Below are 25,581 nucleotides of genomic sequence, written 5' to 3' on the forward strand. Positions count from 1 at the left end.
CTAGATTCCTCTTGGTTGTATCATATGCTAGGAAAACATGCATATCAAATATTTCCGGATGGTTCATCCGCCACCCGCCCAAATCTAATTAAAATCTATTTTTTCGTCATGTCACCAGCCCGACCCGCGGTTTATCCGCGGATGAGACCGCAAACCGCGCATCTCTACTGGGAACTGATTTTTATTGGTTTTAACCCTTCAGAAATTGTGATGATGTTCCCCTTTAAGGGAATCTTGTCTCCTTTCAGCTGTCGTAGAATCAGTCGGGAGTCAGTCCGCAACTGCACGACTGATGTCTCGGGCTAGATTCCTCTTGGTTGTATCATATGCTAGGAAAACTGGAAGGAACTACTCGCATTCATTGAGCGTGGACTGCATCCCACATTCCAGTAGGAAGGCCTCGGGAGGCTCCCTTCAAAGAAGCAGGGAGTGGACTGAGGTTGAGGGTGGACACGCTCCAGAGCACCACATCAGGAAGCCGGGTTAAGGGGAAGCTGAGAGATGCATGTGTGGGGAAGCCAGACAAAGAAACAGCTTTTCTTCTGATGCCCTCCCACCAGAGATGCCCCCTCGCTTTGGTGCGGTCCTCCCGCATCCTCGAGTGCTCCCTTGCTCCAGGCGCCCGGCCATCGATCGGCTCAGCCTGATGGATGTGCATCGCTCGCTGGCTCGCTCCAGCAGTAAACACTCCTGGCTTTATTATCGCCTCTTATCCCAGCCAGACTGCGAGCGGTCTGCCCACATCTTCAGAGAGAAGAAGATGTTCCCGTCAACAGCAACGACAACAACAACAAAAAAGCCACCCCTTTAATGTTAACGGTAGCCCACAGTGGACGATGAGGTCAAGTCTGGCTTTTGCTTTTTACGGTGAACCCTTGCGATGATGAATACCTTACATTGAAAGTCATTGCTGCCGGGCACCCGTAACACGAGCTGCCCACACGAGTGCACGGATAAAACGGCGGCTTATTTGTGCGAGCTATTGCTATTGATTTTTGTTTTAAATACATTTTGTTTGGCCACCTGAGCATTGGCTTTTGTGTCAACCTCATAATGCGGGCGTGCGTGCGCGAGCCAAAGCAGCAAGCACTGACCCAGATTGTTGGTGCAATTATTTACCTCCACCAATCACAAAAAGGCAGCGGTAATGTGTAGATCGCCATGTTTATATTTTAGGAGTTAGCAGTATTGCATTTAAGCCAGGGGTCACCAACACGGTGCCCGCGGGCACCAGGTAGCCCGTAAGGACCAGATGAGTCGCCCGCTGGCCTGTTCTAAAAATAGCTCAAATAGCAGCACTTACCAGTGAGCTGCCTCTATTTTTTAAATTGTATTCATTTACTAGCAAGCTGGTCTCGCTTTGCTCGACATTTTTAATTCTAAAAGAGACAAAACTCAAATAGAATTTGAAAATCGAAGAAAATATTTTAAAGACTTGGTCTTCACTTGCTTAAATAAATTCATCTATTTTTTTACTTTACGTCTTATAACTTTCAGAAAGACAATTTTAGAGAAAAAATACAACCTTAAAAATGATTTTAGGATTTTTAAACACATATACCTTTTTGCCTTTTAAATTCCTTCCTCTTCTTTTCTGACAATTTAAATCAATGCTCAAGTATTTTTTTTTTTATTGTAAAGAATAATAAATACATTTTGATTTAATTCTTAATTTAGCTTCTGTTTTTTCCACAAATAATATTTGTGAAATATTTCTTCAAACTTAATATGATTAAAATAAAATAAGAATTATTCTGGCAAATCTAGAAAATCTGTAGAATAAAATATAAATCTTATTTCAAAGTCTTTTGAATTTCTTTTAAAATTTTTGTTCTGGAAAATCTAGAAGAAATAATGATTTGTCTTTGTTAGAAATATAGCTTGGTCCAATTTTTTATATATTCTAACAAAGTGCAGATTGGATTTTAACCTATCCAAAACATGTCATCAAAATTCTAAAATTAATCTTAATCATGAAAAATTACTAATGATGTTCCATTAATTATTTTTTTAGTTTTTTCAAAATGATTCGAATTAGCTAGTTTCTCTCTTCATGTTTTTCGGTTGAATTTTGAATTTTAAAGAGTCAAAATTGAAGATAAACTATGTTTCAAAATTTTATTTTCATTTTTTTCGTGTTTTCTCCTCTTTTAAACTGTTCAATTAAGTGTTTTTTTCATCATTTATTCTCTACAAAAAAATCTTCGGTAAAAGGAAAAAAAATGTACGACGGAATGACAGACAGAAATACCCATTTTTATGTATATGTATATATATATATATATATATATATATATATATATATATATATATATATATAAATATAGATATATTATAGATGTATTTATTAAAGGTAAATTGAGCAAATTGGCTATGTTTGGCAATTTAAGTGTGTATCAAACCGGTAGCCCTTCATATTAATTAGTACCCAAGAAGTAGCTCTTGGTTTCAAAAAGGTTGGTGACCCCTGCCCCTGCTTTAAACTAATACCAACACAAAGTATTTTCCATATTTTCCATTGTTGTTAGTTCGCAGACTACTTAAAACTACCATATTCATCCAAATATAAGAAAATATTTTTTACTCTTTAAAAGATGACCTAACTCAGGGGTCGGCAACCTAAAATGTTGAAAGAGCCATATTGGACCAAAAATACAAAAACAAATATGTCTGGAGCCGCAAAAAATTAAAAGCCATATTACATACAGATAGTGTCATGAAATATAAATTGAATTATGAAGACTTAAAGGAAACTAAATGAGCTCAAATATAGCTACAAATGAGGCATAATGATGCAATATGTACATACAGCTAGCCTAAATAGCATGTTAGCATCGATTAGCTTGCAGTCATGCAGTGATCATATATGCCTGATTTGCACTCCACACAAGATCATAACATCAACAAAAGTCACATTTGTGCATTCATGCAAATCGGTGAAGCATGTTTAAAAAAAACAGTGTGCTTTATAACAATTAGGGAGGTTTGTGTCATGTTTGTCCTCCGACAGAAACATTATTAAAACAAAAAATATATTTTTTTCCCCCTCATCTTTTTCCTTTTTTCATACATTTATCAAAAAAGCTCCAGAGAGCCACTAGGGCGGCGCTAAAGAGCCGTTAGAGCCGCGGGTTGCCTATTTAGCATCGAGAGATTTTTACATGCAAACTGGGGTTGTACGGCATTAGTACAGTACCACGATACTAATGAATAATTTTTGGTACTATACCGCCTCTAAAAAGTACCGGTCCGAATAGCTAAACATGCTTCACTACACACCGTATCGCACCGGCGTCAAAATGTAAACAAATGCCATTGTAATGATACCAAGTACAGTAGCCTATCTCGTCGATACTGCCATGATTACGTTAATTATTTTTTGGCAACACAACGTCGTCTTTCGTTTTTAGTTTTTATTCATATTATGTATATAATCTCAGGAAATATGTCCCTGAACACATGCAGACTTTGAATAGTGAATTATATTTATATAGCGCTTTTCTCGAGTGACTCAAAGCGCTTTACATAGTGAAACCCAATATCTAAGTTACATTTAAACCAGTGTGGGTGGCACTGGGAGCAGGTGGGTATTGTGTCTTGCCCAAGGACACAACGGCAGTGACTAGGATGGCGGAAGCGGGAATCGAACCTGCAACCCTCAAGTTGCTGACACGGCCACTCTACCAACAGAGCTATGCCACCCCACTATATGAATATGACCAGTGTATGATCCTGTAACTACTTGGTATCGGATTGATACCCAAATTTGTGGTATCATCCAAAACTAATGTAAGGTTTCCAAACAACAGAGGAATAAATGATTATTATATTTTAACAGAAGTGTAGATAGAACATGTTAAAAGAGAAAGTAAGCAGATTTTAACAGTAAATGATCAAGAAGATGGATAATTCATTTTCTACCACTTGTCCTTAATTTTGACAAAGTAATAAAATTAGAAATGACACAATATGTTACTGCATATGTCAGCAGACTAATTAGGAGCCTTTGTTTGCTTACTTAATACTAAAAGACAAGTTGTCTCGTATGTTCACTATTTTATTTAAAGACAAACTTGCAATAAGAAACATGTTTAATGTACCCTAAGATTTTTTGTTAAAATAAAGCCAATAATGCAACTTTTGGTGGTCCCCTTTATTTAGAAAAGTATCAAAGTACCAAAAAGTATCAAAATAATTTTGGTAGCGGTACCAAAATATTGGTTTTGGGACAATAATGCAATGTTTTGTGGTCCCCTTTATTAAGAAAAGCACCGAAAAGTATCGAAATACATTTCGGTACCGGTACAAATATTGGGATCGGGACAAAACTAATGGATGCAATGAAACACAACTAAGCATATAAAGACAACTTGTTTTTTCCATTCTTTTCATACTTTTACATTTCAGGCAATCATGGATGATTCCCCTGGTTATTGGCCAAAAATGATACATTCACAGCATCCTGCATCTTCCTCCATGAATTTAATTGTGACTTTCCCAAGTTTTTATTTTTTTTTAAAGAATCAACACTTTCCGTTCAATATTCCTTTGGATGTCTGCTTCTGGTACTTCTCGTGACCACACGAGTGTGCAAGTATCTTTCGGAAAAAGTTGATGTATTATATATGCGAGTGTTTCATCATTATAATGCGCCGACCGTGGTATGCGTCGTCCCCGGCGGACTGCGTGTATTCAGTGTAGCAAAACTTTAGCTTATGCTTGTTGTTTACTTTCACAAATTAATCATTTAACGCAATATCATTTTGCACTCTGAATGAGTTTTTTTTATTTTTTTTTGCCCCTGTCCCTTAGGTGACCAGTCACCCCGAACCCGTGTCCCAGTCTATGAGCCTCCAGCAGCCGCCATCCCAGTACAACATGCCAGACAGGGACAAACAGCTCATGTTCTCTGAATTTGAAGATCTCAGTGCCTCCTTCCGCAGCCTTTACAAGTCTGTCTTTGAGCAGTCCTTCAGCCAACAAGGTGAGTCTGTAAAACTTTGTTCTTAACAGTTGGACATGCGGTAACTCTTCTAGTGTTCTTACTAACATTTACTCAGTGGTTTTTTTAGTCTTTAAAACGTTCACATTTAAATGTACTTTAATTCTTAGTCTGCTTGGGTTGGAAGACTCTCAGCACATACTGAATCATATTTGGCTCCACCACTGTGTTACATCACCTTTTCTTGTAACAACACTCAATAAACGTTTGGGAACTGAGGAAACTAATTGTTGAAGCTTTGAAAGTGGAATTCTTTACCATTCTTGCTCGATGTATAGCTTAAGTTGTTCAACATCTGGGGTCTTGTTGTCGTATTTTACGCTTCATAATGCGCCACACATTTTCGATGGGAGACAGGTCTGGACTGCAAGCGGGCCAGGAAAGTACCCACACTCTTTTACTACGAAGCCATGCTGTTGTAACACGTGGTTTGGCATTGTTTTGCTGAAATAAGCAGGGGCGTCCATGATAACGTTGCTTGGATGACAACATATGTTGCTCCAAAACCTGTATGAACCATTCAGCATTAATGGTGTCTTTACATATGTGTAAGTTACCCATGCCTTGGGCACTAATACACCCCCATACCATCACAGATGCTGGCTTTTCAACTTTGCGCCTTTAACAATCCGGATGGTTATTTTCCTCTTTGTTCCGGAGGATACCACGTCCACAGTTTCCAAACATAATTTGAAATGTGGACTCGTCAGACCACAAAACACTTTTCCACTTTGCAGCAGTCCATCTTAGATAATCTCGGGCCCATCAAAGCCAGCGGCGTTCCTGGGTGTTGTTGATAAAGGGCTTTTGCTTTGAATAGTAGAGTTTTAACTTGCACTTACAGATGTAGCAACCAACAGCAACCATCGTGCAGTGATTTCTCCAGATTCTCTGAACCTTTTGATAATTTTACGGACCGTAGATGGTAAAATCCCTAAATTCCTTGCAATAGCTCGTTGAGAAATGTTGTTCTAAGACTGTTCGACAATTTGCTTACAATTTGCTTTGAATAGTAGAGTTTTAACTTGCACTTACAGATGTAGCGACCAACTGTAGTTACTGACAGTGGTTTTATGAAGTGTTCCTGAGCCCATGTGGTGATATCCTTTACACACTGATGTCGGTTTTTGATGCAATACCGCCTGAGGGATCAAAGGTCCGTAATATCATCGCTTACGTGTAGTGATTTCTCCAGATTCTCTGAACTTTTTGATGATTTTACGGACCGTAAATGGTAAAATCCCTAAATTCCTTGCAATAGCTCGTTGAGAAATGTTGTTCTAAAACTGTTCGACAATTTGCTTACAATTTGCTTTGAATAGTAGAGTTTTAACTTGCACTTACAGATGTAGCGACCAACTGTAGTTACTGACAGTGGTTTTATGAAGTGTTCCTGAGCCCATGTGGTGTTATCCTTTACACACTGATGTCGGTTTTTGATGCAATACCGCCTGAGGGATCAAAGGTCCGTAATATCATCGCTTACGTGTAGTGATTTCTCCAGATTCTCTGAAGTTTTTGATGATTTTACGGACCGTAAATGGTAAAATCCCTAAATTCCTTGCAATAGCCCGTTGAGAAATATTGTTCTAAAACCGTTCGACAATTTGCTTACAAAGTGGTGACCCTCGCCCCATCCTTGTTTGTGAATTACTTAGCATTTCATGGAAGCTGCTTTTATACCCAGTCATGGCACCCACCAAAATAAAACCAAAATAGAACTTTTTGGTATAAACTCAACTCGTCGTGTTTGGAGGAAAAAGAATACTGAGTTGCATCCTAAGAACACCATACCTACTGTGAAGCATGGGGGTGGAAACATCATGCTTTGGGTCTATTTTTCTGCTAAGGGGACAGGACGATTGATCCGTGTTAAGGAAAGAATGAGTGGGGCCATGTGTCGTGAGATTTTGAGCCAAAACCTCCTTCCATCAGTGAGAGCTTTTAATTTTTGACCAAATACTTATTTTCCACCATAATGTACAAATAAATTCTTTAAAATTCTTACAATGTGAATTCCTGGATTTTTTTTTCACATTCTGTCTCTCACAGTTGAAGTGTACCTATGATGAAAATTACAGACCTCTGTCATCATTTTACGTGGGAGAACTTGCACAATCGGTGGCTGACTAAATACTTTTTTGCCCCACTGTAAATAAGACCACCCACAAAACCGCGTCAGAAAGCAGCTTGAAAATGGTCTGTAAAACCAAATCTATGCGAAATGTTCACCAAAGAACATGTTATGTAGACCACATGGGGGTTGTTTTAATTGTAGAAAAAACTCATAATATGACCCCTATAAATAATTAATTAGCATATGTACATGGGATTAGTTTTAGCTTGTTTACAAAAATGTAAAATAACATTATACTAACAACAAAATAATTAGTCCGTTAAAGCCTGAAGTCTGAAATGCATAGAACATGACCAGGTGCAGCGTTCTTTAGTTGCTGCTTGTTCTTGGGATATTTTCTTTTTTCTTTTGTCTTCAGTCCGATCAGTCCGATTCAGACATGGCCATTTTGTGACATTCCACTCTTCTTTGCCTGAAAAACACCTTTTTTTGGTGTCTGCGTCAGGTCATTGTCCATCTGCACTGTGATGCAGTCCAATGACTTCTGTAGCATTTGGCTGAAAATGAGCAGACAATGTTGTCCAGAACACTTCAGAATTCATTCTACTGCATTTATCAGCAGTCACATCCTCAACAATCCATCCATCCATCCATCCATTTTCTACCGCTTATTCCCTAAGTGAAATAGTTCCATTGGCAGCCATACGTGCTCACGCCATGACACTACCAGGTGCTATGTTTTGGATCATAATCAGTTTCACACTCTTCTCTTCCCATCACTCTGGTACAAGTTGATCTTGGTCTCATGTGTCCTTAGGATGTTGTTCTAGAACCACTAATACTTTTGTTGATGTTTGGGGAAACTCCAATCTGGCCTTCTTGTTTTTTTGAGACTCACCAATGGTTTACTTTACATCTTGTGGTGAACTTTCTGTATTCACTCTGGTGAAGTTGACTTCGACACACACAAACACACACAAATATTCTTGTATTTTTTACACTCTTGAGACCTCCGAAAATTGCCTACCTCTTTAGGACCACCCTTTCTAGATCTATAAAGATTTGTATTTACAGCATTAATAATATATACATACTACGCAAATATTAAAAAAAAGGTAAGCTTTTAGTATTTTTTGTTTGTGATTGTTTTTTAATTTTCATTACCGTATTTTTCGGAGTATAAGTCGCTCCGCAGTATAAGTCGCACCTGCCGAAAATGCCTAATAATGAAGGGGGAAAAAAATTATATAAGTCGGACTGGAGTATAAGTCTCATTTTTGGGGGAAATTTATTTGATAAAACCCAACACAAAGAAAGGCAATTTAAAATAAATAAAGAATAGTGAACAACAGGCTGAATAAGTGTACGTTATATGACACATAAATAACCAACGGAGAAGGTTTCTGGTATGTTAAGATAACATATTATGGTAAGAGTCATTCAAATAACTATAACATATAGAACATGCTATACGTTTACCAAACAATCTGTCACTTCTAATCGCTAAATCCCATGAAATCTTATACGTCTAGTCTCTTACGTGAATGAGCAAAATAATATTATTTAATATTTTACGGTAATGTGTTAATAATTTCACATATAAGTCGCTCCTGAGTATAAGTCGCACCCCCGGCCAAACTATGAAAACAACTGTGACTTATAGTCTGAAAAATATGCCGAAGACAATTTTTTGTCATTTACTCAACTTCTAGTAGCACACACACAAGGCTGGGTCCACTCTTCTTCTCATGCCAAGTGACTAGACAGAAGCCAACCTAACAACGAGTGCGCCCTCTATTGGCCTGTCTTTTATAAGTGTAATTATCTCTCAAGAGAGCCAACATAAATGTATACCGTACATACAGTTGTGGTCAAAAGTTGTCAAAAGTCTTTACACTTGTAAAAGACATAATGTCATGGCTGTCTTGAGTTTCCAATCATTTTTACAACTCTTGTTTTTTGGGATAGAGTGATTGGAGCACATACTTGTTGGTCACAAAATACATTTATTTTATGAATTTATTATGGGTCTACTGAAAATGTCAGCAAATCTGCTGGGTCAAAAGTATACGTACAGCAATGTTAATATTTGTTTACATGTCCCTTGGCAAGTTTCACTGCAATAAGGCGCTTTTGGTAGCCAGCCACAAGCTTCTGGTTGAATTTTTGACCACTCCTCTTGACAAAATTGGTGCAGTCAGTTCAGCTAAATGTGTTGCTTTTCTGACATGGATTTGTTTCTTCAGCATTGTCCACACATATAAGTCAGCACTTTGGAAAAGGCCGTTCTAAAACCTTAATTCTAGCCGGATTCAGCCATTCCTTTACCACTTTTGACATGTGTTTTGGGTCATCCTCCTGTTAAAACACCCAACTGCGCCCAAGAACTTTCCTCCAGAAGGTCTTATCTTTGTCCATGTGATCCAATCCAATCCACTTTATTTATATAGCACATTTAAACAACAATAACGTTTCCAAAGTGCTGCACAGCCATGTTAAAAACAATATTAAAAAAACAATATTATGCTCCACCAATGGTTGAATTAAAACAAAAAATAAATAAATATAAAACCAATATAACAAAAACAATATAAAAACAAATATGATTAAAAACTATTTTGAAGGGTAAAATCAATTAAAACAGTAAAATAGAAATCAAAGTGTATTTAAAAAAAAACACAGAGGACAACAGAGGACAGAGGACCACACAACTCACGTAGTGTTAAAAGCCAAAGAATAAAAGTGGGTCTTAAGACGAGACTTAAAACACTCCACTGCGGAAGCAGTTTGAACATGGAGGGGCAGAGTGTTCCAGAGCTTAGGGCCGACCACAGAGAAGGCCCTGTCTCCCCTGGTCTTAAGTCTGGTCTTGGGCAGCACTAGCTAGAACTGGCTCTCGGATGTGATGTCAGATGAAACAAAAATAGAACTGTTTGGCCACATTACCCAGCAATATGTTTGAAGGAGGAAAGTTGAGGCCTTTAATCCCAGGAACACCACACCTACCGTGGTGGTGGTAGTATTATGCTCTGGGCCTGTTTTGCTGCCATTGGAACTGGTGATTTACAAAAAGGAGGATTACTTCCAAATTCTTCAGGACAACCTAAAATCATCAGCCCTGAGGTTGGGTCTTGGGCTTTGGGATTTGATCACATTTTCAGTAGACCCATAATAAATTCATAAAAGAACCAAACTTCATGAATGTTTTTTGTGACCAACAAGTATGTGCGCCAATCACTATTACACAAAAAATAAGAGTTGTAGAAATTATTGGAATTTCAAGACAGTCATGACATTATGTTCTTTACAAGTGTATGTAAACTTTTGACCATGACTGTACATCAGTAGGTTAATAAAAGATTATCTACTATATCACAGAAAACATGTTGTTGATAAAAGGCTTTTGCTTTGCATACTAGAGCTTTAACTTGCACTTACAGATGTAGCGACAAACTGTATTTATTAGGGGTGTAACGGTACACAAAAATTTCGGTCCGGTACGGACCTCGGTTTAGAGGTCACGGTTCGGTTCATTTTCGGTACAGTAAGAAAACAACAAAATATACATTTTTTTAGTTATTTATTTACCAAATTTGTAAACAATGGCTTTATCCTTTTAACATTGTGAACACTATAATAATTCTACCCACGTTAATCCACATTAAACTGCCTCAAATTGTTGCTTGGATTAAATAAAATGACAGAACCTTTCTTCTACATATAACAAGTGCAACATTAAACAGTTTCAAGTCAACTCATCATGCTTCATTTATTACAGCATTTGGGAAGCCTGTAGTTGACTTTTATCAAACACACACACGCACACACAGCAAAATGAGCTAACGTAACGCTAAAAGCTAATGAGCCTTCACCTAACGCTAAAAGCTAATTAGCCTTCACCTCAATCCAGAACTATGAGCGATATGAGCTGCAGTTTAAGTTTCTAGAAGGTCAACGGGCTCATAGTGATGTTTGTAATAGTTGTGACTGGGAAGTGTTTTTTATAATTTGGGGAGTGTACGATGTCCTGCTAAACACATATCTGCTCATCTCGACGCCGGAGCACTGACAACATGCGCTCTGAATACGCACTGCTGATTGGCTGTTACATCGCTCTGAATACGCACTGCTGATTGGCTTTGTATGTAACCAATCAGATGGTTGTGTGGGCGGGACAAAGCTGGGTGTTCACTGCTCAGAGGCAGAAAGTAGAGCAGCTTGTTAAAACTTTAGTTTACAAACTCGTTCGAGACACCCTCGTACCGAACCAAAACCCCCGTACCGAAACGGTTCAATACAAATACACGTAACGTTACACCCCTAGTATTTAGTGACAGTGGTTTTCTGAAGTGTTCCTGAGCCCATGTGGTGATATCCTTTAGAGATTGATGTCGGTTTTTAATACAGTGCTGTCTGAGTGATCAAAGGTCACGGTCATTCAATGTCGGTTTCCAGCCATGCCGCTTATGTGGAGTGATTTCTCCAGATTCTCTGAACCTTTCGATGATATTATGGACCGTAGATGTTGAAATCCCTAAATTTCTCGCAATTGCACTTTGAGAAACGTTGTTTTTAAACTGTTTGACTATTTGCTCACGCAGTTGTGGACAAAGGGGTGTACCTCGCCCCATCCTTTCTTGTGAAAGACTGAGCATTTTTTGGGAAGCTGTTTTTATACCCAATCTTGGCACCCACCTGTTCCCAATTAACCTTTGGGATGTTCCAAATAAGTGTTTAATGAGCATTCCTCAAGTTTATCAGTATTTATTGCCACCTTTCCCAACTTCTTTGTCACCTTTTGCTGGCATCAAATTCTATAGTTAATGATTATTTGCAAAACAAAAAAAAATGTGTATCAGTTTGAACATCAAATATGTTGTCTTTGTAGCATATTCAACTGAATATGGGTTGGAAATGATTTGCAAATCATTGTACTCCGGCTTCCTCCCACTTCCAAAGACATGCACCTGGGGATAGGTTGATTGGCAACACTAAATTGGCCCTAGTGTGTGAATGTGGGTGTGAATGTTGTCTATCTGTGTTGGCCCTGCGATGAGGTGGCGACTTGTCCAGGGCGTACCCCGCCTTCCGCCCGATTGTAGCTGAGATAGGCGCCAGCGCCCCCCGCGACCCCAAAAAAGGGAATAAGCGGTAAAAAATGGATGGATGTATTCCGTTTATATTTACATCTAACACAATTTCCCAACTCATATGGAAACGGGGTTTGTAGATGTGAATGCTTTTGGAGCGTTCACACAATTAATTGGACGTAGTGAAGCTGTATCTTCAATCACAGAAGTACAAATCATGAATTTGGTGCAATTGTGCATTGAAAAAAGTGCCGATGTTCAGCTACCTTAGGAAACACACAGGGACACACTCTTTTAATCTACTTTACTATGCAATAATAAAGAAAAAAACACTGAAATGTTCTCCTCTTCATCCGAAGAAGTGAGTCCAATTCCCTTGTAATTCCCTGGCATGAATCTTCATCCGTCACCGTGGCGCTAGCGGAGGATCCAGACGAGAGCGAGCGAGTCCCGGTAGGACAAAATGCAGTTTTGCTCGTAATCTGATTGACTGATGAACAAAGCGCGCTTGACAAGCGGGTTATGAGCAAAGTCGACTGAGCATTTCTGTGCATAACCTACTTTCGCAAATCCAAACGCGTTTCATGTTAAGCTTTTCAAAGCGCTCCTCCGCCTTTAATCTATCATCTATGTTTCATTCGTTCAAAGTTGTTACCTATTCTATTTTTTTGGTGCACATAAAGAGTGAAATCTCCTCGTCAGACAAGCTGCGGCAATTAAAGGCCTACTGAAACCCACTACTACCTACCACGCAGTCTGATAGTTTATATATCAATGATGGAATATTAACATTGCAACACATGCCAATACGGCCGGTTTAGTTTATTAAATTGCAATTTTAAATATCCCGCGGAGTTTCTGGTTGAAAACGTCGCGGAATGATGACGCCACGGACTGTCAGGAAATATTAGCAGCACTATTTGCGGCTAAAAGTCGTCTCTTTCCATCGCGCGATTACACAGTATTCTGGACATCTGTGCTGCTGAATCTTTTGCAATTTGTTCAATTAATAATGGAGAAGTCAAAGTAGAAAGATGGAGGTGGGAAGCTTTAGCCTTTAGCCACACAAACACACGGTGATTCCTTGTTTAAAATTCCCGGAGGTGAAGCTTTACTATGGATCAGAGCAGTCAAGCGAACATTGATCCTGACCACATGTCAATCGGCAGTTTTCGGTGAGAAAATTGTGTTAAAAAGTCGCCTCTTACCGGAGATCGGTGGAGTTTGCGCCGTCCTTATATCTGCCGTGACTTCCCTCAGACACTGGCCACAAGACACCCGTGGACAAACCCCTCCGACTATCAGGTACTATTTAATCTCACTAAAACACTAGCAACACAATAGAAAGATAAGGGATTTACCAGAATTATCCTAGTAAATGTGTCTAATAACATCTGAATCCGTCCCAAAGAAATCGCCTTTTTTTTTTTATAACTTAATTTTTATTTTATTTTATTTTTTCGAGTCCTTCGCTATCAATATCATCATCCACAAATCTTTCATCCTCGCTCAAATTAATGGGGAAATTGTCGTTTTCTCGGTCCGAAAAGCTCTTGCTGCTGGAGTTAAAGCAAAGTTAAAGTACCAATGATTGTCACACACACACTAGATGTGGCGAAATTATTCTCTGCATTTGACCCATCACCCTTGATCAACCCCCGGGAGGTATGGGGGGCAGTGGTGCCACACCCGGGAATCATTTATGGTGATTTAACCCCCAATTCCAACCCTTAATGCTGAGTGCCAGTTAGGGAGGTAATGGGTCCCATTTTTATAGTCTTTGGTATGACTCGGCCGGGATTTGAACTCACGACCTACCGATCTCAGGCCGGGCACTCTAACCCAGGGGTGTCAAACTCAAATACAGAGCGGGCCAAAATTTAAAACTGAACAAAGCCGCGGGCCAAAGTTGAACAAATGAACCTTTTAATAGGGACCCAAACAAGTTTTGCATTGAATATTGAACAAGCAAGGCTTATATATATATATATATATATATATATATATATATATATATATATATATATATATATATACATACATATATATATATGTGTATATATATATGTATATATATATATATATATATACATATATATATATGTGTATATATATATATATATATATATATATGTGTATATATATGTATATATATATATATATATATATATATATATATGTATATATATGTATATATACATATATATATATATTTATATATATATATATATATGTATATATATATATATATATGTATATATAGTGACATGCAAAATCGGGTTTCAAATAATAATAATAATAATAATAATTAAAAAATATCAACGGCATATCAAATACAATTTAAATAAACATTGAATGCCTTTTTTGTATTTTCGGCCTTCAGAGGCAAATATCAAAACAAACATTTTCCACAGGCTAATAATAAATTTGGAAATAAAATAACAATAATGAATGAATCAAACATTCAGGCCTTGAATGAGCAAGAGAAAGTGTGTGAATAAAACGTTAATTATGTCTCAGTTTGCTACACTGATTTGCTTTAGCACTGAATATGGAACAAGCAACACTTCTATAACTTAATAGTGCAAAATCAACTTTTACAAAACAAACGAAAAAACATCAATGGTATGTTAAATAAAATTTAAATACAAAATGTTATGCCTCTTTTCTATTTGCAGCCTTCTGACGTAAATATTAACTTTTTCCACAGGCTAAAATATTTGAAAATAAAATAACAATGAAGTGGGCGGGGTTGAAGTGGAGGGAGGGTAGCGGGGGGTGTATATTGTAGCATCCCGGGAGAGTTAGTGCTGCAAGGTTTTCTGGGTATTTTTTCTGTTCTGTTTATGTTGTGTTACGGTGCGGATGTTCTCCCGAAATGTGTTTGTCATTCTTGTTTGGTGTGGGTTCACAGTGTGGCGCATATTTGCAACACTGTTTTAGTTGTTTACACGGCCACCCTTAGTGTGACCTGTATGGATGTTGACCAAGTATGCCTTGTATTCACTTGTGTGTGAGTGTGTGTGTGTGTGCAAGCCACTTATATTATGTGGCTTGGCCGGCACGCTGTTTGTATGGAGGAAAAGCGGATGTGACGACAGGTTGTAGAGGACGCTAAAGGCAGTGCCTTTAAGGCAGTGGTCCCCAACCTTTTTGGATCCGCGGAACGGTCAACGCTTAATAATTTGTCCCGCGGCCCGGAGAGTGGGGGGTGGTGGGGAATCCTTTTTTTCCTCTCTTTTTTTTTTTTTTTTTCTTTGTCATGACTGGACTCTCGCGACTGTGTTGGATCCATTATGGATTGAACTTTCACAGTATCATGTTAGATCCGCTCGACATCCATTGCTTTCCTCCTCTCCAAGGTTCTCATAGTCATCATTGTCACCGACGTCCCACTGGGTCATTATTGTCACCGATGTCCCACTGGGTGTGAGTTTTCCTTGCCCTTATGTGGGCCTACCGAGGATGTCGTGGTGGTTTGTGCAGCCCTTTGAGACACTAGTGATTTAGCGCTATATAAGTAAACATTGATTGATTGATTGATTGATGAAAAAGGGACGTTTTTGTCATGAAAAAGGTAGGTTTTTGTGGTTGGTGCACTAATTGTAAGTGTATATTGTGTTTTTTATGTTGATTTAATAAAAATAGAAAATTATATATATTTTTTGATTTTTTTTTTTTTTTTTTATAAAAATGAATTAAAAATTCTTCTGCGGCCCGGTACCAATCGGGGGACCACTGCTTTAAGGCATGCGCCCAGTGTTGTTGTCCGGTTGGGAATCGGGAGAAATTCGGTTGCCCCGGGAGATTTTCGGGAGGGTCACTGAACTTCGGGAGTCTCCCGGGAAGATCGGGAGGGTTGGCAAGTGTGAGTATTAGCGGTGAATGCGGTGTTACAGCAGCACCGCCGCTGTATAATACCGACAGGCCAGCTCTAATGTTAATTTAATATTGCCTTAAGGGCCAAATTAAATTACACGGCGGGCCAGAGTTTGACACCCATGCTCTAACCCAGGGGTAGGGAACCTATGGCTCTAGAGCCAGATGTGGCTCTTTTGATTACTGCATGTGGCTCTCAGATACATCTTAGCTGGCATTACTTAACATGATAAGTGAGTGTATTTCAACCTTTTCTGAGCCAAGGCACATTTTTGTCATTAGAAAAGTTCCGAGGCAAACCACCAGCAGAAAACATTAAAAAAATGAAACTCAGTACTGACAATAAAAAGTTGTTCTCGCAATTGTTGGATATGGATTCAAACCATAACCAAGCATGCATCAATATAGCTCTTGTCTCAACGTAGGTGTACTGTCACCACCTGTCACATCACGCCGTAACTTATTTTTAGTTTTTTGGTGTTTTCCTGTGTCTTGCGCTCCTATTTTGGTGGCTTTTCCTCTTTTGTTGGTATTTTCCTGTAGTAGTTTCATGTATTCCTTGAATGCTATTCCCCGCACCTGCTTTGTTTTCGCAGTCAAGACTAAGTTGTTCGGACGTACTCCTTCTTTGTGGGGACATTGTTGATTGTCATGTCATGTACGGATGTACTTTGTGGATGCCGTCTTCTCCATACGCTGTAAGTCTTTGCTGTCGTCCAGCATTCCGTTTTTGTTTACTTTGTAGCCAGTTCAGTTTTAGATTTGTTTTGCTTCAATGCCTTTTCTTAGCGGCACTCCCCTTTTGTTTATTTTTGGTTTAAGCGTTGGATACCTTTTTACATACACGCTGCCTCCTGCATATTGGGATCACGACATACCATGTTCCCGACATCTACAGAGCAATTGACTACCTGCTGCCACCTACTGATATGGAAGAGTATTACACGGTTACGCATTCCGCACATTCTAGACTGCACAGACACTCAACAAAGACACATTTGCAGATTATAATGACTGTTTTGAAAAAAAATAGTTTTAACCCAATTAGGTGAAATTACCTAATCTCCCACGGCACACTGGTGTACTACGGCACAGCGGTTGAAAAACACAGCGATTGTTAAGTATTGAATGATTCCGCTGGTAATCAGTGTTAAAAAAAAAATATTAAAAATATAAAACATTCTCATGCATTTTAATCCTTTCATCCGTTTTCTACCGCACCTGTTCAAGAAGTCGCATTAATGGTAAGAACTATTTTATTCATTAATGGCTAGCTTCAGAAAAACAATGTTATTAAAAAGAAGAAGACACTTATTATACTCTTAAAATTTTTGGTCTTACCTTAAAACAGGGGGGGGTTTGCCCACATCTGAGGTCCTCTCCAAGGTTTCTCATAGTCAGCATTGTCACTGGCGTCCCACTGGATGTGAATTCTCCCTGCCCACTGGGTGTGAGTTTTCCTTGCCCTTTTGTGGGTTCTTCCGAGGATGTTGTAGTCGTAATGATTTGTGCAGTCCTTTGAGACATTTGTGATTTGGGGCTATATAAATAAACATTGATTGATTGATTGATTGATTGATTGAAAAATGCATGCATTTTATTATATTATATGGCTCTCAAGGAAATACATAGTCAAATATTTGGCTTTCATGGCTCTCTCAACCAAAAAGGTTCCCGACCCCTACTCTAACCACTAGTAGTAGTAGTAGTAAATTATATTTACATAGCGCTTTTCTCTAATGACTCAAAGCGCTTTACATAGTGACACCCAATATCTAAGTTACATTTAAACCAGTGTGGGTGGCACTGGGAGCACACGCGTAAAGTGTCTTGCCCAAGGACACAATGGCAGTGACTAGGATGGCGGAAGCGGGAATCGAACCTGCAACCCTCAAATTTCTGGCACGGCCACTCTACCAACCGAGCTATGCCTATACTAGGCAACTGGGGCTCCCATTATAATCAATGTGAGGACGTGACGAGCCCTCACCCTTGTGACATCATCGTCTGCTACTTCCGGTAGAGGCAAGGCTTTTTTATTAGCGACCAAAAGTTGCGAACTTTATCGTGGATGTTCTCTACTAAATCCTTTCAGCAAAAATATGGCAATATCGCCAAATGATCAAGTATGACACATAGAATGGACCTGCTATCCCCGTTTAAATAAGAACATCTCATTTCAGTAGGCCTTTAAAAAGCGTAAATAATCTAGCTTGGAGGATTTCACTGCGACGAGAAGCGAGCTAATTCTCCCGCTTTGATAATAGGTAACGAGCCGGCATTATTATTATTCCGCCGGCGCGTTAATTGCTTTCTGTGTTTTCCCTGCGTGGACAATGGGCTTTGTGTGCCGATAAGAGATGCACCTTTGTCACCCCTGCAGCGGGTGTTTGCGCGCCGATTGCGGAGGCCTTTAAAAGCACTCCAGTGAAAATAGGTCTCTTAAGACCCACCTCAAGCTGCTCGCCCCCCCCCCCCCCCCCCCCCCCCCAATCGCAGCGGCCTGTACAGATGTTTTTACTCCATGCGGTGTGAAGGCAGCACGATACATTAGTTTCTACTTCTTCCAAAAAAACGGCGGCGGCTTGGACTTGTGAACTCCATGGTGCTGAGTCACCCTCTGACTCAACAAAATGGCAGCTGGACTGTTTCAAGTGTGCAACTACTTAAACACGGGAGTCATATCCCATTAGTTAGGACATTAAGACCAGCTTTGTTGCACATATTTGTTTGTGTAAGGAAACTCATCTGCTCCTGAACTGCTGCACACCAAAGGGGGGGGCATCATTTCAAACACACCCTTAGTTTGCTGCCTGTGCTGTATTTTTTTTTTTATTGCAGGTTCAATTCCCGCTTCTGCCATCCTAGTCACTGCGGTTGTGTCCTTGGGCAAGACACTTTAGCCTCCTGCTCCCAGTGCCACCCACACTGGTTTGAATGTAACTCAGATATCGGGTTTCACTATGTAAAGCGCTTTGAGTCACTAGAGAAAAAGCGCTATATAAATATAATTCACTTCACTTTTATCATATCATACAAACCCCAAAGCCAGTGAAGTTGGCAGGTTGTGTAAATGGTAAATAAAAACAATGCATTGATTTGCAAATCCTTTTCAACCTATATTCAATTGAATACACCACAAAGACAAGGTACTTAACGTTCAAACTGGAAAATGTAGTTATTTTTAGCACTGAAGTCAGGCACTGACCAAATATGTCTGATTATCACCCTAACAAGTCAATAACATCAACAAAGCGCACCATTCTGCATTCGCGCACAGTATAAAACGTTTGGTGGGCAAAATGAGACAAAGAAGGTGTGGAAGATTTTACACATAAACAAACTGATAAATAAATAAATGATAAATGGGTTGTACTTGTATAGCGCTTTTCTACCTTCAAGGTACTCAAAGCGCTTTGACACTACTTCCACATTTACCCATTCACACACACATTCACACACCGATGGAGGGAGCTGCCATGCAAGGCGCCAACCAGAACCCATCAGGAGCAAGGGTGAAGTGTCTTGCTCAGGACACAACGGACGTGACGAGGTTGGTACTAGGTGGGAATTGAACCAGGGACGCTCGGGTTGCGCACGGCCACTCTCCCACTGCGCCACGCCGTCCCTATAATAAATAAATGATGCGTCAGAGTCCGCACTATGGTGAGTTCAAGAACGGCCGAAATTAGTCGGACAAAACAATTGGGAAGGTTTGTGTCATGTTTGTCCTCAAACAAAAGACATACCGTACTCAAACTAAAAAAAAAAATTTTTTCCCCATCTTTTTCCATTTTCAATCCTTTTTTTTTTTAAAATGCTCCAGGGAGCCACTAGGGCGGCACTAAGGAGCCGCATGCAACAGAATGTTGTTTATGTAACAACTAATCTACTATCACAGTGGTTCTCAAATGGGGGTACGCGTACCCCTGGGGGTACTTGAAGGTATGCCAAGGGGTACGTGAGATTTTTTTTTTTAAATATTCTAAAAAAATAGCAACAATACGAAGGTCCTGCAGTCCTGGGTTCAAATCCAGGCTCGGGATCTTTCTGTGTGGAGTTTGCATGTTCTCCCCGTGAATGCGTGGGTTCCCTCCGGGTACTCCGGCTTCCTCCCACTTCCAAAGACATGCACCTGGGGAAAGGTTGATTGGCAACACTAAATTGGCCCCAGTGTGTGAATGTGAGTGTGAGTGTTGTCTGTCTATCCGTGTTGGCCCTGCGATGAGGTGGCGACTTGTCCAGGGTGTACCCCGCCTTCCGCCCGATTGTAGATGAGATAGGCGCCAGCGCCCCCCGTGACCCCGAAAGGGAATAAGCGGTAGAAAATGGATGGATGGATGGAATAGCAACAATTCAAAAATGCCTTATAAATATATTTATTGAATAATACTTCAACAAAATATGAATGTAAATTCATAAACTGTGAAAAGAAATGCAACAATGCAATATTCAGTGTTGACAGCTAGATTTTTTTTATGGACATGTTCCATAAATATTGATGTTAAAGATTTCTGTTTTTGTGAAGAAATGTTTAGAATTAATTTCATGAATCCAGATGGATCTCTATTACAATCCCCAAAGAGGGCACTTTAAGTTGATGATTACTTCTATGTGTAGAAAACCTTGATTTATAATTGAATCCCTTGTTTATTTTTCCACAAGTTTTTAGTCATTTTTATAGCTTTTTTCCCCAAATAGTTCAAGAAAGACCACTACAAATGAGCAATAGTTTGCACTGTTATACAATTCCCTAGTGTGTGAATGTGAGTGTGAATGTGGTCTGTCTACCTGTGTTGGCCCTGCGATGAGGGCGCGACTTGTCCAGGGTGTACCCTGCCTTCCGCCCGATTGTAGCTGAGATAGGCGCCAGCGACCCCGAAAGGGAATAAGCGGTAGAAAATGGATGGATGGATGGATGGATACAATTTAATAAATCAGAAACTGATGACATAGTGCTGTATTTTACTTCTTTATCTCTTTTTTTCAAGCAAAAATGCTTCGCTCTGATTAGGGGGTACTTGAATTAAAAAAATGTTCACAGGGGGTCCATCACTGAAAAAAGGTTGAGAACCACTGTACTATCATATATTCAGAATAGCTGCATCTCTTAGATTGGAAGTCAGTGACGGTGCAGGTGTACCTAATACAATGTCCATGGTTCCTCACCTTCATTCCTAACGATTACACGTGTGCGCCTTGTTTTCCAGGTCTGATGGGAATCCCGTCCGATTCCTCGCAGCAGCAGCAGCAGCAGACCCACACGTCCTGCTCCTATCAGCACTCCCCGAGCGGCGCCATCAGCGGCCAGAACAACCTGTCCAACCACCAGTCCAACAACCACCCCAACAACCACTCCAACAACAGCGGCCAGGTGCCCCTGTCCCACCCGGCCCAAGCCCACCCCGGACACGGCTCCCCGCACGCGCAGCACCTCCCGCACAACCAGCACCCGCAGCACAACCAGCACCCGCAGCACGCGGCGCAGCACCCTCAGCACGGCCAGCACCCGCCGCAACACCCGTCCCACGGCCAGCACCCGCAGCAGCACACGCCGCACCCGTCTCAGCACGCTCAGCACGGCCAGCACCAGAGCCTCTCCCACCAGCCACATCCCACCCAGCAGCAGATGGCCTGCAATCCTGGTAAGAACTTGAACCTTTACTTCCTAAATTTACTGTCTTCAATCCGTTTTCTAGTCACAAGGTATCAAGAGAAAGTCTTCTGGGTGCTAAACTATAAATCTCATGATTTATTTATTATCTGATGAAGGACCAACACAGCAGCAACAATGCAGTCAATTGGCGCCCCCTGCTGGCCATTGTCCAGTATTTTCTTCACTGTGAAACTTTCTTATTTATGTCTTAAGCCAGGGGTCACCAACCTTTTTGAAACCAAGAGCTACTTCTTGGGTACTGATTAATGCGAAGGGCTACCAGTTTGATACACACTTAAATAAATTGCCAGAAATAATTTGCTCAATTTACTTTAAACTCTATGGTATTGTTAATAGTTAATGATATTTATCTTTGTGGAAACACTGATCATCTTAATGATTTCTCACAATAAATATATATAGAAACAGATAAATGTCGAAAAAAAATGGGTATTTCTTTCCGTCATTCCGTCTTCCATTTTATTTATTTCTACAGAAAATAAATGATGAAAAAAAACTTAATTGAACGGTTTAAAAGAGGAGAAAAAATTAAAATTGAACTTTGAAACATAGTTTATCTTCAATTTTGACTCTTAAAAATTCTAAATTCAACCGAAAAAAAAGAAGAGAAAAACTAGCTAATTCGAATCGTTTTGAAAAAATTTTAAAAATAATTTACGGAACATTATTAGTAATTTTTCCTGATTAGGATTATTTTTAGAATTTTGATGACATGTTTTAAATAGGTTAAAATCCAATCTGCACTTTGTTAGAATATATAACAAATTGGACCAAGCTATATTTCTAACAAAGACAAATCATTATTTCTTCTAGATTTTCCAGAACTAAAATTTTCTAAGAAATTCAAAAGTCTTTGAAATAAGATTTAAATTTGATTCTACAGATTTTTTTAGATCTGCCAGAATAATTTTTGGGAATTTTATTCATAATAAGTTTGAAGAAATATTTCACAAATATTCATCGTCTAAAAAACAGAAGCTAAAATGAAGAATATAATTAACATTTATTTATTATTCTCTACAATAAAACAAATACATTTACTTCGAAATTCATTTAAATTCTCAGGAAAGAAGAGGAAGGAATTTAAAAGGTAAAAAGGTATATGTGTTTAAAAATCCTAATATTATTTTTAAAGGTTGTATTTTTTCTCTAAAATTGTCTCTCTGAAAGTTATAAGAAGCAAAGTAAAAAAAATAAATGAATTTATTCAAACAAGAGAAGACCAGGTTTTTTAAATATTTTCTTGGATTTTCAAATTCTATTTGAGTTTTGTCTCTCTTAGAATTAAAAATGTTCGAGCAAAGTGAGACCAGCTTGTTAGTAAATAAATACAATTACGCCAAACACATTATTTTATGTATTAGCAAAAATATGTTTCTATATAGATTCCGTTTTTTTAAATAAAAGCATAGGTATTAGTGTTGTCCCAATGCCAATATTTTGGTACCGGTACCAAAATTATTTTTGATACTTTTCAGTACTATGGGACCACAAAAAAATTGCATTATTTGATTTATTTTAACAAAAAATCTTAGGGTGCATTAAACATATGTTTCTTGTTGCAAGTTTGTCCTTAAAGAAAATAGTGAACGTACAAGACAACTTGTCTTTTAGTAGTAAGTGAGCAAATAAAGGCTCCTAATTTAGATGCTGACATATGCAGTAACATATCGCAGTGGTTCTCAAATGAGGGTAAGCGTAGCCCTGGGGGTACTTGAAGGTATGCCAAGGGGTACGTGAGATTTTTTAAAAGTAGAAACAATTCAAAAATCCTTTATAAATATATTTACTGAATAATACTTCAACAAAAAATGAATTAAGTTCATAAACTGTGAAAAGAAATGCAACAATGCAATATTCAGTGTTGACAGCTAGATTTTTTGTGGACATGTTCCATAAATATTGAGGTTAAATATTTCTTTTTTTGTGAAGAAATGTTTGGAATCAAGTTGATGAATCCAGATGGATCTCTATTACAATCCCCAAAGAGGACACTTTAAGTTGATGATTACTTCTATGTGTAGAAGTCGTGATTTATAATTGAATCACTTGTTTATTTTTAACCATGTTTTTAGTTATTTTTATATATTTTTTTCCAAATAGTTCAAGAAAGACCACTACAAATGAGCAATATTTTGCACTGTTATACAATTTAATAAATCAGAAACTGATGACATAGTGCTGTATTTTACTTCTTTGTCTTTTTTTCAACCAAAAATGTTTTGTTCTGATTAGGCAGTACTTGAATTAAAAAAATGTTCACAGGGGGTACATCACTGAAAAAAGGTTGATAACCACTGACATATTGTGTCATTTATCATTCTATTATTTTATCAAAATTATTAAGGACAAGTGGTAGAAAATGAATTATTTATCTACTTGTTCATTTACTGTTAATATCTGCTTACTTTCTCTTTCAACTTGTTCTATCTACACTTCTGGTAAAATTAAATAATCACTTATTCTTCTGTTGTTTGGATGCTTTACATTAGTTTTGGATGATACCACAAATTTGGATATCAATCCGATACCAAGTCGGTCATATTGGTCGTATTCAAAGTCCTCATGTGTCCAAGTCCATATTTTCTGAGTTTATAAACATAATACAAATTTTTAAATAACGAAAAAAGGTTTTATGAAGCTTTTGGATGATACCCCAAATTTGGGTATCAATCCAATACCAAGTCGTTACCGGATCATACATTGGTCATAGTCAAAGTCCTTTATATTAGAAAATTAAAATACTTTATATTAGAAAAGGCAACAGTGGAGGATGAATGTCTCATGATAAGAAGATAGAGAAAAAAAAAGAAGATTATGGCGTCGGCGCGGACGCACAGAATTTTTCAGGACTTATACAGATCCCAAATACAGATCAGCAGGTAGCAGAAGGAAACAAAAGTTGCTTTTGCATAATATTGCAAAATAAAACACTAGATATTATGTCTTACCTTATACACACCATAATTAAAATTAAAGTTAAAGTACCAATGATTGTCACACACACAATAGGTGTGGCGAAATTATTCTCTGCATTTGACCCATCACCCTTGATCACCCCCTGGGAGGGGAGGGGAGCAGTGGGCAGCAGCGGCAGTTGCGCCCGGGAATCGTTTTTGGTGATTTAACCCCCAATTCCAACCCTTAATGCTGAGTGCCAAGCAGGGAGGTAATGGGTCCCATTTTTATAGTCTTTGGTATGATTACTCAACCGGGATTTGAACTCACGACCTACCGATCTCAGGGCGGACACTCTACAAACTTAATAATACTTCTATGTTTAATGCGCCGACAATCCTTCAGGTGCGGCTTCATAGCTTACCGAAGTCGTAGTAAAACATGTTGATAGATTTTTGAGAGCCGTGTGTAATGTTCTATATTTTCAATGGAACATTTAAAATGTTGGGTGTTTTTTACTTGAGACATATTGCCATCATCTGCGATGAGGTTGCGACTTGTCCAGAGTGTACCCCGCCTCCCGCCCGATTGTATCTGAGATAGGCACCAGCGCCCCCCGCGACCCCAAAGGGGAATAAGCGGTGGAAAATGGATGGATGGATATTGCCATCATAGTGCAGCCTAAATTCATCTCTTATGTTTGACTGCCATCTACTGGTCACACTTGTATTTTCACCACGTACCAAATAAAATAGCTTTGAGGTGGGTAAGCACAACCAAACTTATTCCTTTCATTAGGTTCACCGAGTTATAAAGTTAAAGTACTAATGATTGTCACACACACAATCTTGGTGTGGCGAAATTATTCTCTGCATTTGACCCATCACCCTTGATCACCCCCTAACCCCCAATTCCAACCCCTTATAAGGCGCACCGTCGAGTTTTGTGGAAAATAAAA

General features: G+C 38.8%; 1 protein-coding gene across 1 annotated transcript in view; it reads left to right on the forward strand.

Annotated features, from left to right (window-relative positions):
• Positions 1 to 25,581, forward strand: part of foxj3 (forkhead box J3) — a 348,227-nt gene that overhangs the window by 310,082 nt on the left and 12,564 nt on the right. Inside the window, exons 7-8 of the mRNA XM_061888811.1 lie at positions 4,813 to 4,984; positions 21,259 to 21,693. Of these exons, the coding sequence (XP_061744795.1) occupies positions 4,813 to 4,984; positions 21,259 to 21,693 (607 nt within the window). The remainder of the gene's footprint in view (positions 1 to 4,812; positions 4,985 to 21,258; positions 21,694 to 25,581) is intronic.

This window comes from Nerophis ophidion, linkage group LG02 (genome assembly GCF_033978795.1).
Source record: "Nerophis ophidion isolate RoL-2023_Sa linkage group LG02, RoL_Noph_v1.0, whole genome shotgun sequence".
Lineage (NCBI taxonomy): Eukaryota > Metazoa > Chordata > Actinopteri > Syngnathiformes > Syngnathidae > Nerophis > Nerophis ophidion.